The sequence below is a fragment of the Branchiostoma lanceolatum genome, chromosome 6, assembly GCF_035083965.1.
Source record: "Branchiostoma lanceolatum isolate klBraLanc5 chromosome 6, klBraLanc5.hap2, whole genome shotgun sequence".
Taxonomy (NCBI): domain Eukaryota; kingdom Metazoa; phylum Chordata; class Leptocardii; order Amphioxiformes; family Branchiostomatidae; genus Branchiostoma; species Branchiostoma lanceolatum.
In genome coordinates, this window is record NC_089727.1 from 15,354,027 (window position 1) to 15,368,149 (window position 14,123).

A 14,123-nucleotide genomic window follows, 5' to 3' on the forward strand; every position below is an offset into this window, starting at 1 on the left:
TTTTGGGATGCTATTGCAGTACTGAATGGGTACAATTAAACTGTTCAAGCATCTCTTATTGGAATAAGTTCTTTGTTTTGATCATTTGGGTTGACAAATTGTCTTCAGGCAAATTATTTTTTCTATTTCATTGGGAACTTTTCTTTTTGTATCAAGAAATATACCAGTATAATGATACAAAAATTGAATGGGTCTGATGAGATTTAGATAATTTTTGGATAAACAGGGAAATAAAAGAATCCTGATTATAAATTTATTCCTTGCAACTTAAAGATTCCTCAAGTACTGTAAATGCAGAAATGTTCGCAGTGGTTTTATGTTCGCGGTTTACGCAGCGACTTTTCACTTAAAGCCACTGCGAATATTTTTGTCCAATACTGTAGCAGTATGTTACTATAGCACTGCCGCAAACTGAAAACTACCGCAAACACTCCATTTTCCCCTTACCGCAAAACAAAACCCACGTGAACTTAAATGCATTTACAGTATGCAAGAGAGATTGAAGATGATATATTGACTATCTTTTCTCTTTCTAGGCACAGTACAGCCCCACATCTGTGGTGTACGAGGTGACAGAAGAAGCCTACACAAAACCTGCGGTCAACACCAAGCCTGTGAAGTGGAACTCCTTTGACAGGAGCATCGTTAGGCACGAGCCGCCAGTCATGAACACAAACGGCATCAGTTCAAGTAAGACTGAATCAGCAGGTGACGCGCCCCATCCAATCATTTTTACTTTCCTCTTACTTTCTCTTCTCACCAGCTCATCACACTTTTGTTTTGTTGTAGACATCACATGAATAGTAGTACTAGAATAATTTTATCTTGTACATGTATACCTCTCCGGAGTAATCCGAATTTAAGATGATGAGTTCAGATTAAAGTTAAAGTATTCGGCCTTTCTATTGGTCTGTCAGTTCTTGGTTCAGTTGTAACATCTGCATCTTGCTGACTAATCAACTGTGATAATCATTGTTTCTTGCACATAGTTTAGACAAGGGGTTCCTCTTAAGAATGTTATAAGGTACTTAAGTATATGGGAATTTTATGAAGAGCACGGTAAAGAAAGATAGGTTGAAGTTATGAGCACTGGAATTTATAGAATCACTGCACACAAAAAAAGATCAGTTAGAATGATACTTAATCCAAAGAGAAGAGATTTGTTTAAATTTATCCTGCAAAAAGTTTTTGGTAATCCTTAGACCTACATGTAAACTTGGAAGCTTACCATGAACAGTGATTGGATGGATGTATCTAACTGCCTCTTTTGCATCAAAGCTGTGTTATGATAAACTTTTATTTACCTTTATCATTTACAGTTTACATGCTCATATCTATTTTCATGTCTGTTGTCTTAAGATGAATATTGCAGATTTTTTAGAATTGTGAGACTTTCATGACCAGCTGATGATGATAATGTTGTACTACAAGCATAACATTGTGGTTTGATAGATGATTTCTGTATTGTAATATTGGACATGTCTGTTGTCTTAAGATGAATATTGCAGATTTTTTAAGAACTGTGAGACTTTCATGACCAGATGATGATGATAATGGTTGTACAATCATAACATTGTGGTTTGATAGATGATTTCTGTATTGTAATATTGGACCTACAAGTCATGAAAAACCTGGAATACCTTTATTTCAGACCAAGCAGTGGTGATCCCCAGACCGCCCCCTCAGACGGGCGTGGCAGGAGGCATGAGGACCCGGTCCCAGTCCACACCGTCTGGGTTTGGGCCTGGCTCTGGGCTGCCCAGGCCTCACAGCTTCCACTCAGGTACAAAGATGACCGTACTCAGATATACAATATGTACCTCACATTAAAGACAACCCAAGCAATATTAGGGCCCAAAAATCGGACTTTGAAAGTCAATTTATTTAGTCATTTCTATACACGATTAGTTCAAACAATGCTATCACAATGTAAAGTGACGTTCATGATGCAAAAATATGACTTTGTTGTAATGTGAGAACTCACTAAAAATTGTCGCTGGGGTTTTTGTAGGCTCGCGAAACTAAGGGGATCACCGTGTGGCATGTTTTTGCACGGTTTGAAAATGCTCAAAGTATGAAGTTTTTACACAAATGTGCTAGACAGTGTTAGTAAGTGTCACTACAATAAAGATTTCAGCATTTTTTTATTTCCATTTATTGGTCCCTAATATTGCTTTGGTTGACATCATCACAGCCTCAGGTACAGTCAACTTTTAATCTGCTGACCTGGCAGCAAAAATCAAGAGCTGGAAGTATGATTTTTTAGTAAATGATACTACCAGTATCCTTGTTATAGATTTGGTGTCATTAACACTTTAAGGGTAACTAATACACGACTTGTGCTCCATTTGCAGGAGAGTTCCCAAGCATTATTACTTATTATCTGTAGAAATCAAGTTGACCATACAAAAGTATTTGTACTTACATGTAGTGTTGTGTCAAGTTCAACCAAGAATTCAGTAAGACCTAATTCTGTCATGTTTGAATGAAGTCTAACTGTGACAATATCATCCACCATTTTTGTTAGATGATATCTAGACCTAACATTATTCACAGAAAGGTAGCTGGAATAGAGGATGATAAGAAAATTCATGTTAGAATTATTTTAATTATTTTCAAACAATTCAATAAGATAAGTAAGCAATATTTAAAGACAATATTCAGTCTCTTCTTCAAAGGAGAGTAATGGATGTCCGTATCTAGTTGTAGAAGTTGAACTGTCTCTTAAAATTCCATAAGACATGATAAGATGTTTGTTACATCAGGTTTCCCTGAGAGGCATAACGACACGGTGACGTCCAAGCTGGAGCGGTCGCTGGAGACAGTGGCACCCCTGCTGAGGGAAATCTTCCTGGACTTCGCCCAGTTTCTGTCCAGGACACTCGTGGGGAGCCACGGACAGGAGCTGCTCATTGAAGGTAGACTGACACTAGCCACAGATTCATAAACTTCTATACCTCAATCTGTATTATAGTGTTGTTAATTTAGTGCCATACATTGTGCCATGAACGATTGTTGAGCAATTAAGTTCATTCAATCAATCAATTTCTATCATATGTAATTCAGGGAACTAGATATTTGGATCTAAGTTGGGAAAATATCTGTCTCAAACACAGCATTGAGTTTTTTTGGCTTCTATACATTTTCAACCTTCTCCCTGCTGCCTAACTTTGTAAACAACAATAGAGAATGGGGTGCCAAATGGCTACTTCAGTGTGCTAAAGGTCAGATGAAGATCATTGGATGAGAAACGGGAAAAAAGAAGTGTTAGATAAAACTTACAAATCAATTACAAATGTGGTATATTTACATGTAGCATGTTGAATATAGTAACCAGAGTCTGGCTGTCAGGAATATTCTTTCAACTGCAAAATGTTCTTCAGTCAGTACTCTTGGTGCACTAGCGCCCTCTACATCTCCACAGCTGTAATGCACCCTTTCTCCTCTTGTGCAGGTCTGGTGTGCATGAAGTCCAGCACATCCGTAGTGGAACTCGTCATGATGCTGTGTTCACAGGTAAGTTGTCAAGCTAGCAGAAATTACTATGCTACTACATTGTATTTTAGGTAAAAGGTACAGTTTTCTTTCAAGTCTGGTCAGTGTATTGCAATGTTGGTCCACCTGGTGGGTGCATCTGCAGTTCTCTCAAAGTTCAACAGGTGGTGTACATAGCCTCTTGATGAAGTGTGAGTCCCGTCTGGCAGGCTGTGGCATTAAATTCATGGCTGAGGCCACACCAATTTAATTTCTTGTTTAACGGATTTTTATTTTCCAAAAAAAATAAAAAATTAGGAAAAAAAAATCATGAAAACAGAAGGCTGGGCCAGCCTTCTGTTTTCGTGATTTTTTTTTTCTAAAATGTTTTTTTTTTTGGAAAATAAAAATCCGCTAACCAAGAAATTAAATCGGTGTGGCCTGAGGATGATTTGCTGGCAGTTTTTATCGTACTGATGTTTTAACAGAAATCAGTGTATTAGCTAGTGAGAACCACGATACCAATGATTTGTCCGTTTGAGGAGTTAAACACAAGTATGCAATCTGAAGTCCAGATTGTACCTAACTGTGTTTGTCGTAGGAAGACGTAGTTAGGCATTGAGAATCAGTTAGGCATTTTGAACAGAAACACTCAACACCGACTGTCAACTGTCAAAATTGCGTTATCTAGGTGCTCAAATATCACATTTAATGTCCATCTTAGGTTCAGATTAAAGAAGTCTGCGTTTGATGTTCTGATGCGTTGTCAGTGGAGTGCCAATTGAAAGGTTGTGCTCTTTAACTGGATATGATGTGTCGGAGACACTGCCACGCAAACATGGCGGCCATCTTGTTCAAACAGATCACGCCCTATTGATGGGAAAATATGGAGGGAAATGCATAACAGCGGGAACGACAAGTTACTGTTTTCTGAATTTCAGAGGTTCCGTCATACAGTTTTGTTATGGAAAAACAACTGCACAGACCACTAATATCCAGGCATCCTTTGATAAGATTATAAAGATGGATGGCATTTGAATTTGTGACAGGAGACAGCGCTCATCAATCAAATTATGGGCAATCAAAAATAACCTACTCATTATACCCAAAAACTGTACAGCTTCTAAAAGGTACAAGCTGTTTTGTACACCGAGATTTTACGAACATTCACTCATAATGAGGGCCAACAATTCTGCATGTAGTTTTGAGAAAGATTAATATTCTAGCTCTTCTCTTGAACAAAGACATTGGCCAGTGCAAAATGTTTCAGACGGAATTGTGCATATCTAAATACTTGCACGTACAACCCCGATGAACCAGCAATTTTGGTTTGCCAAAGCAGTCTTGATGCTGCAGTCACTTGACAATGTACTCGTTGTTCGTAGGAGAACGGAAACAGCGTCTGGACCACGCCTTGGATATCAAAAATGTTAACACGTCAGACGCAATTGCACGTATTCAAATTCCTGTGTGTATGACCCGACCAACCCGGTGATTTCGGTTTGCCAAAGCGGCAGTCTCGCTGCCGTCACTGGCGCCATTTGTACGTGGGCGAACTGAACCTGTGTCTGGCTTTCTGCCTGTATCTAATTAACGACAGCATTCCATTCTTCCTACTCCGTCCAATCAGCTCTTCCAGCCATTGCGTACGCCATCTGAACCAGCCGTACATTACCCTTCCGCTCAGTGATAGACATTACCTGGAAATCGTCTGCAAACGCAAAATTTTACTGCGAGGCGTGGCGGTTTTGACTGAATCTTGCCCGTAGCTGGAATAGCTTTTCCATATCAAATTAGAATCACACGGAGCGCCCAATCAGATCCATTAACCCATGAGTGATGGACTCGGTTATTGGCACAAACAAGCCTCCCTCCCGTAAGGCACTCATTATCAAGGTTTCTCGCTGCCAGTTGCATCCTGGAACTGCTTTGAACCCCCAAAGACCATAACATCCTCGGATGAAATGGCGACAGTAAATGTTGGGAAATCCCATATTACTTACCGATGTTAGTCACAGATGTTTTTAAAGACAACACTACGTTATTTACAGCGGCACCTGTTCCCCTGCAGGGTCGACTGTAAACTAGAAACTTGTCCTGTTTCTCTGCGCAAATCCATAAAGTTTACGTTTCAAAGGAGTCGTGAATAGTAGCAAAATGTGTGTCAGACCTCTAGGTGTAACAGATGTTTTGGTTTAGCGGACAGTAAAGATAAGAATGTACACATGTGTAGGGGTGGACTGTTTTTCTGATGGACAGCCATGAAACTGCTATTGCAGAGACATAACTCTGCTCTGGCTTTTGTAATTCCCATATTAGTAATATACCTAGAACCTAGAGTTTGTTTTCCAAAACCCTCATAATGTCTATTGTTTCCAATAGGATATTTATGTCTTTTAGTGATTTTGCAGTTTATGTATGCACTACCTCAAGAACGTCAAATGAGAGACTATATTATATTTTTTAAATACACTCATTGATATATTGGCTGTGTGCATCGCTAGTGTTGAGAATAGATAGATTCTAAAAACACTTTGTGCCAGTAATACAAAAAAGTCAAAACTGTACTAATAATATGCCAAACATAAACCCAGTAGAATCTTATCATACAGCAAACAGATTATTCTATGGATTGTTGGATTGAAGCAGCATACACGTACATGTACATGTAATCATGTCACGTCCTATGATATCCTATGACGATTTTCTGTCATAATGTTACTTCTCATCTAAAAAAAAGTGTTTGCCCAAGGCATCCCATGTTCCAACAGGTGGACGTACTGTTTCTTAAAGACTCTCATTGTTCTCTGAGAAAGCTGACACAGCAAAGCTATCTGATGAATTGATTAAAACGTGAATGTCTTATCAGTTGTGGTTTTCTGAACCAGTGGTTAGGGAGAGGGTACGAGAGGTGCTCGCGGGCAGGGCACACCTCTCCACGTTTGTACGATAGCTTGTCGCTGCAGGGTGTCTACGGACTCCCCATGGAAGTAGAGAAATTGAAAACAGGGAGTGCTCGAATTTTGCATGATGGAGGTGTGCATATATGTTACAGCTGTTGTCATGGAAACTGTCCTATCTGATTTGAATGACTTTACCATCTCTGTAAACACGTTCATTTCTATATGGCATTTCTACAGATTAAACAAAACAAAACAGACCAAAGAAGAATGACTAGACCTGTGATCTAATACCTGATCAACAAGACCTACCCTCATACATGTACCAAGTATCATCACAATCTAACCAGTGGTTCTTAAGTTATGCTGACCACAAATATCTGGAAACACAAACATACACACAGACACACACACACAGACACACACGAAACAATACCTTCATTTTCCATGGAGGTGATGAACATGTAAAAGGCCATGAGAATGTAAACAGTATCATTAGAATACATGACATGGGTAAAGGTTTATCATGGCACATTTATTACCTTATGCAAAGTAAGGTTGTAATAATTTTCTTCAAAAAGGATGTTGCCAATACATATACTAGTGTACATGATAGATGCCTTTACTGAAGATCAACCTACGGCAGGACATTAAGCAATGGTGAGGTTTTATGTTTCAAATCTGTCAGTTGAATTAAATGATCCGTCCTGCCTCACTGCAGTGTTCTAATCTTCATTTCCAGAACAGTATCAAACACCGTAAGTAATTTGCCGTATGTTCCTCAGGGGTAAGGTAGACCCAAAATTGTCACACCATGTGCTCCCAATAAACTTTGTGTATCAGTCTAATTAAACCTACTATATTACAAGGATGAGAACACCGCCTAGAGCATACAGTATGCACATCTCCATGCTTTCAAGTTCACCTACAGGAGCAATATGTCAAAAGGCCTAGGAAGTGTATAGGGGTGGAAACTGGTTTGGCTTAATAAAGTCCAAGTTTAGGTCCAGAGATTTTGGTTCAGGTCCAGACCTGAACCTGGACCTGATCCTGTCCAGTTTATGTTTTGTTTAATTAGGCCAATATTAAGCATAGAGAATTAATACTGACACGCACGACTATAAAAGTTTCTTGGTGAGAAGACTTTCAAGACAAACCAGTGTTTGATATTTGAATGTTGCACTTATTTTAAATGCCTTTTTTGTCAGAGGGCAGACTCAAAACACTTTTTTATCAAACAAAATAGAAACATATGTACTTTGTTCAGGTTTTTTTTTACTCAGGTTTTAGGCTTTCAGGTTTTTTGGACTCGGTTCTTGAATGTTATAAAGGTCCGAATCAGGTCCAGCGAACCGGTATCCACCCCTAGAAGTGTACTATGCTCTTAATAGGGCAAAACAAGACCACACAGTGCATATCTGTCTCCAGAGTTGCACCGTAAATACAAGTTTGTCAAGATGAATTAGACTCAGCCAATGGGCACATGAGAAACAGAAGTTTGTTGTTGGTTGTTGAAACATACCATATCTCTGAGTCATCTGTAGTTCAAGTGCATCTCTTCAAGCTGTTGATGACACGTCAAGAATCTAGAATATCCATTGTAAAGTTAGTGTCCAATGGACATTTACAAGTTTTTGTTGTGATCTTATCAACCATTTTCAATTAACAACACTAAAATTCCCACCAGGCTAGGCTGAAGGTCTACATTTGTTTTGTTTCTTACAAATTAAAACAAGTTTTCCTTGTCTGTGGGGAAGTCTTTAAGATAAGAAACCAATTTCTTGCTCCAGTGATCAAGAAGATCACTTGTTGGTATCAGTTGCACGTAAGACATGTTTCATAAGAGCTGTGGCAATGATATGTTATACTTAATGTTTGTTTTGTTACAAGTAGAGCGTTTGTTTGGATTCCAGTTGTCATTTTCTTCTTGGATAGAAGTTTGGATGACTTGATGGATGGCAAAATATGATGGTAAAAGCATGATGTAATGAATTATAAATTTTGTAATTCCCCACCTTTTATTTGTGATAATTAGTCATGATAAAAACATACACATACCAATACATTGTCCTGAAATTGAAAAAAAAAGATAAACTGGACAAGCATTTATTCAAAGTTAAGATAAAAGAACATCCAATTTAAGATAGAAAATGATTTTTTAAAGTTTCTAGCAACTGTAAAATGTTTCTGGGTCATGTAAGATAACCCTAACATTACGGTAGTAATAGTTGCACTTGGTCTGTTTCTTTCATTTTTGATATGTTAAAATGTTAAAATGATTATATTATATTAACCCTTACTTGAAACAGTGTGCTACAATTGTTTGTTTTTGGTGTCCGTAGTTTCATCTGTAGTTTGAAATAAAAGGTTTTGTCCACATCAAACCAAATTGTGCGACATCAAAGCAACAGAAGCTAACTCAGGGCTACATCGAGGTGTGATTGACAGTTCTGCAGACGTTAATAGTGGCTAATCCTAGTGTTGTTTGCATCAAGGAATGTCAACTAAGCCCACTATTTACAATAAGGGAAATCGCTTAAGCTCTAAGTTATGACTTTATGTGACATGACCGTAATCCCACTTTAAATCTAACTCGCAGTGTTTAGGTTGTGTAGAGTTGGACGTGTAAGTGTTAGGGCACAGCCGGGACATTTTCTCCGTCCCCGCCCTGTTCCATAACTTGGCACCTTTGGTTGCAGGGACAGGAGTGTTGAGCACAAGGGAACAGCTCTCTCCCACTCTTCACCTGGCACTGACAGATGCCACAATCCACCAGAGGTAGAATAAATATCTTCCTGGGGGCTATCTTAAACAGTTGGGACTGGGGCGGGATTAGGTTTAAAGACAAAATAAACACTTCTGACTGGGATCCTGAATTAAAGGTTAAACCCTTTCCATCCAGGTACCAGCATGATGGGGTTTTGTGGGAGGCGTATGGCATTGACCGCAGAAGTATTTATTCCCCGTGGCAATGGACATGGCGAGACAAAGGCATCCAGACCTCAATACTTACAACCCAGACACATAGAAATGTGAAGCTTCTACTGTATGTTAGAAGAGGAAAAAATCGGATATCCCCAAAGCAGCATTCTTGAACGTGGACTCATTTTCGTGAGGTGTGATTCTGTGTAAGGAGAAAGTTTTCTTTCATGAAGTCGTCACTCATTCCCCGCCCGGTTCTGCTGGGTTTTGACTCCGTTATTCCTGCCAAGTTAAATAAGCGGTGGAGCTAAGTGGGGAGGGAGAGTGCTGAAAGACGAATGTATACTGGAGTTTGGGTTGACACTGGCGTCAGGGTTGTAAGAGACTGTCATGTTCAATAAGGAGTTCCTGCCATCAGGCATTGTTGGGAAATGAATATTGGCCTGCGCTGCCAATCCATGCCCTCTATATTAAGCTCAGAATTTACTACAGAGGTTACGATCATTATTTGTGGTCGATACATGAGATTTGTACATCATAGGGTGCAAATGTTTTAGAGTCTGTGTCAAGATATATAAAGTTTCCTGCTCATTTACTTGTTAGCAATCATATTATGTCAACCACAAGCTGAATGCTTATTAAAGAATGCTGTTCCAGGTCAAGAACATTATTACTACTACTTTATTACCTGCAGTATATCTTGATTATTATCTTTTAAGTAGGATCTATGTGTCTGCCATCCTTATTAAGGTCAAGTCAAGAAGGCTATCAATCACTTTCTAAATTCCTTCACAAAAATTAAGGGCTCCTACCTCTTAAGGGTGTATCATGCATATCCTCTCTCAAACAGGATTTATAGTTCCCACGCGTAAGCAATACTTCCCTCACAGACTCCGCACACTTGTGCCTGTATCTCAGGAAAACCTGTTAAATAGAGTAGCAAGTGTTTCAGGTATTTCCTCTGAGATTTGCCATAATCCCCTCCTCCTGTGTCACCCAATGCCACGATCAACATCAAGGGCAAACAATAATGAGGATAAGCTTTCACTTTCTGATAACCTCCGACCTCTGGATCATTTGTATCTGTCGCGAACATAATCAAACGTCTAAATATTTGTGACACGGGAGCGCAAGCCCCCGACTCCGAGGAAAGTTTTCCAAACTTCGTTCAAGTTTGTTTTGGAGGGTGTCGTAATCCAGCGGTCTTTCCACGATGAAAGAGGGAAATCACCGGCGCACTGGCAACTAGTGGGACAGTGAGTGAGAATCCCCAGCGTAAGAGGACCACACACCTTTCTGGAATGTCGAAGCGACTGTGCAAACAGAATGGAATAGTCATCGACTTTCTGTCCTAGTAAACCGGCTGTCTGATGATGAAACCATCTTGTATTGTCTGTGTCTGCAACGTCCCTGCCATACGAATGTCATGATACTTCAGGCCCGGGACTATTCCACTATCATGATCGTGGGGGAGTTCAAGAAGTTTGATTATGTTAAGGGTACTGAAAGATTTGTTAGTGAGAAACAAATATTGACGGACATTGTCAATCGAGATGAACTGTATCTACTGCCCGTATAGGGAATTACCGGCCTTGGCATGACATTCAAACATATTTGAAAGCTAGCTGGTGTAGGCTCCTAACTGTTTAAACAATGTTACAGTAATATACATGGCATTTGGGTCTTCTAGCATTATATAAACTCAAAGCCAATCCATTTCGTCTATCTAATCAATAAACTAATTACATAACAGGTCAGAGTTCACGGCTGTTACAACAAACTTACAAACTATTTTTTTCACTTTCTGATATGTAACGACACAAATACACCGCAATATAACCCAGTTTATGCAGTATACTATTTCCCACGCCAATTGGTGAATTTACTACTGGGATTTGGTTGGCCTCTTTGGAACGGTTTTGTAGCCTATTACATGTAATTCTACAAGGCTGGTTGGCATTCATATGTTGAATATTTGCATTGTTATTGCAGAAGTGTCTGGCTCCAACTTGCAATGGCAGCCCGACTTTCTCCCTGTCTTACTGTTCTTAGAATTACAACAGTGGCCTCCAGTAGAAGGAAATAGAAAAATGGGCTGCAACTTCCCCTTGAAATTCTGATAAGAAGCCAAAGTAAAGCCTTGCCTGAGGCAAGGATTTCTGTGGTCTCCTGTTCGGGAGCAGACAGGAATGCGAATTTGCCCCGATGGTTGGAGATTGCCAGTGATATATTGGGAACCATAGCACCAATTTCAAATATTCCTTGGGAGAAGGAATGTACCGTATTCTCTCTAATAACTGCATACTTGTATACCAGGTTGCTAAATTATGCCATATAATACTACACTGATTAATAAGAATATACAACATTACTAGAATGAAAAGAAATAATGAAATAGAAATCATGAAAATAAACAGACAACATTACTGGATGTACATCTTCGTGCAAGGTAGTATAGTGTGTAATGGGTTGATGTCTCTGATAATCATTGCGTTGTGCATGTATATTTGGGTTCTAACATTACCTTCAAGAAGTATCCAATGCTTCGCAATTGTGTGGGAACAGTTAATGTTTGAAATAGTTGATCTGAATCCACAGTGATGAAAGCACCTTAAAAGTGCAGCACCATTACATTGTAACTGTTGTCTTTCCTGTTAGTAACATGTACACATGTGCGTAATGCTGTTGAGTTTACTGTAACAGTTGAGTTTCAGTGCTGTATTTTTGCTGTATTTTGCAGGAGTGGCAGAACTCTATCCAGAAGCATGCAGGGCTGGCATTCATCGAGCTCATCAACGAGGGAAGGTACGTCATAAGTGCTATCATCTATGCAAATTCTTAAGACACTATATAGTGTATAAAGTATATACATTCAGTATTGTAAGTATATCAAACATAATCTATATAATGTCTTCACAATGATATTTCTCTATGGAAACGTCTTTGATTTGGGACTTTCAGATGTTGTGGCGTGGTGTATGCAGTTAGGGTGTTTGGCCCAGAACCCAGAGGTCCTGGGTTCAAATCCCCTGACATGCCACCAATGTTGACTTTCCTCACTTCGCTCAGGTGAAAATGAGTATCCAGCTTCAGTTAGGGACGTCCCTTGGATAGGACATTAAATGGTTGGTCCCACATTTGAGGGGAGCCACACCTCGAGCACGTAAAAATTCCCACCATACTTATCGAAAACAGTAGGGCTCAATGGTGTGAGTGGATCAAATAAATCCGTCCGGATATACAGCTTGTACTCCAGTACAAACCTTGTGTGTTATGCTATGAGGCAGTTTAACAGGTATGCAAAACAAACAAACAAACATACAAACAAAATGTCGTACCCATCTGACTTGACCTGCAGCCACTGAATACCTGATGAACACCAGACTGCATCAAATGCTTACTTAACTCTCTTAATGAGTCATAAAAGTCTGCTCGAGCTTTCTAAGACTAGTTTCAGTTCAAAATTGACTGTCTGATTTCTTGCGGTGGGTTTAGATTTGGTGTATGTTGTCTGACACATACATTTACCTTCAGAACAAAACAACTAAATTTTGAACGGAGTGCTAAAATGTGTTAACAGTAAGTTGTAAAAAAATTAGATTAACGATTGTCTCTCAGCATTGAAATCTGATCCTTAGATGACCTTCTGCCGCGTGTCGTAAAACATGCAGAACGAGACCGATGTGTCACTTTTATGACCCCACAATTATCCACTTTCGCCAAAGGACAACTTTTATGATGAGTAATTATCTATACCTGTCCCCTGAATGACCCCTCAGCTTAGATTCCATAACTGCACCTAGCAAATAAAGTCCAAACAAAATGATAGGTTTTCTTGGTACAGTATCTGTAAAATTTGATTGGCAGCTACAGATAAACGTTAAGAGATATTTCTAAATAAACCTATCAGAACATGTATTAGCAACTTACATATTTTAAGGGGTTAATGCAAGATTATAAGCAATATATACACAGTATTGTTCATCCTCGTTAAGCCATTGTTAGACTTTTCTAACTTTTATCACCCAAACTCTGATTCTGTTCATAAAGACATTAATATGCTCACCAACACTTGGTCAATGTTAAGCCAAGGTAAAGGTCAACTCTAACACACACCATCACTGTCAAGCCTCTCTCTGATAATGGAACTGCACTCAACAGTGCCAGCTTCTGTGATGAATTGAGACTGATCTTAAACTGAGATGGCAGTTAATTTCAAATGTTGTTGTAACCAATCAACTCTGTCTTAACTCTCATCTGATGTCACACTACATTATCTGAAGGACAGTTGAACAGATAAGGATCTGTTAAGGCCTGTTTTGCAAGTTGTTTGGTTCCTGTTGGCTGATTTTTTAGGCCATTCACCCATCCTTTTTTGTGTTTGTGTGTCTGATGCTGTAGTTTTGGCTAATCCCAGAGATTACACATTATCGTTTGTCTTTAATCATGAAGTGATAAAGTTTGTTCCACCTCCCAGTCTATTTTGTAATTTGTTGCACCCCTCCACCCCTGTCTATCTTGTGCATATTTTGTCCCATCTGTATCCCCCTATAAAGTTATTTATTTTGTGTCTTGTGTCTGTGGTTCACACAGGTGATAAGAACTCCTAACATTACAAAATTGGTCTTGTTGTAGGAAAACTGCTCTCTTACTGCCTCTTTGTGTAGAGGGAAACAGATATTCTTCATCCTTACAGCATATTATTGCCAGTTACTGCACAAAGTTATGTCAAAGTATTTGGCTGTGGCAATGTCACCTGTTGAAATTGCAATGATATGATCACACAATGTGTGCCCTTGTGGGGATATTTTGGCACCAAATAGTTAA

At 39.2% G+C, this 14,123-nt stretch overlaps 1 protein-coding gene across 11 annotated transcripts in view; it reads left to right on the plus strand.

The window, feature by feature from the left end:
• Window positions 1–14,123, plus strand: part of LOC136436808 (neurobeachin-like) — a 159,315-nt gene that overhangs the window by 63,817 nt on the left and 81,375 nt on the right. For 10 of the 11 annotated variants that reach the window (XM_066431140.1, XM_066431145.1, XM_066431149.1 and 7 more), the window contains 5 exons: window positions 537–708; window positions 1,652–1,783; window positions 2,766–2,918; window positions 3,455–3,516; window positions 12,037–12,101. In XM_066431140.1, coding sequence (XP_066287237.1) covers window positions 537–708; window positions 1,652–1,783; window positions 2,766–2,918; window positions 3,455–3,516; window positions 12,037–12,101 — 584 coding nt within the window. The remainder of the gene's footprint in view (window positions 1–536; window positions 709–1,651; window positions 1,784–2,765; window positions 2,919–3,454; window positions 3,517–12,036; window positions 12,102–14,123) is intronic. The other variant, XM_066431142.1, reaches the window with a different exon arrangement.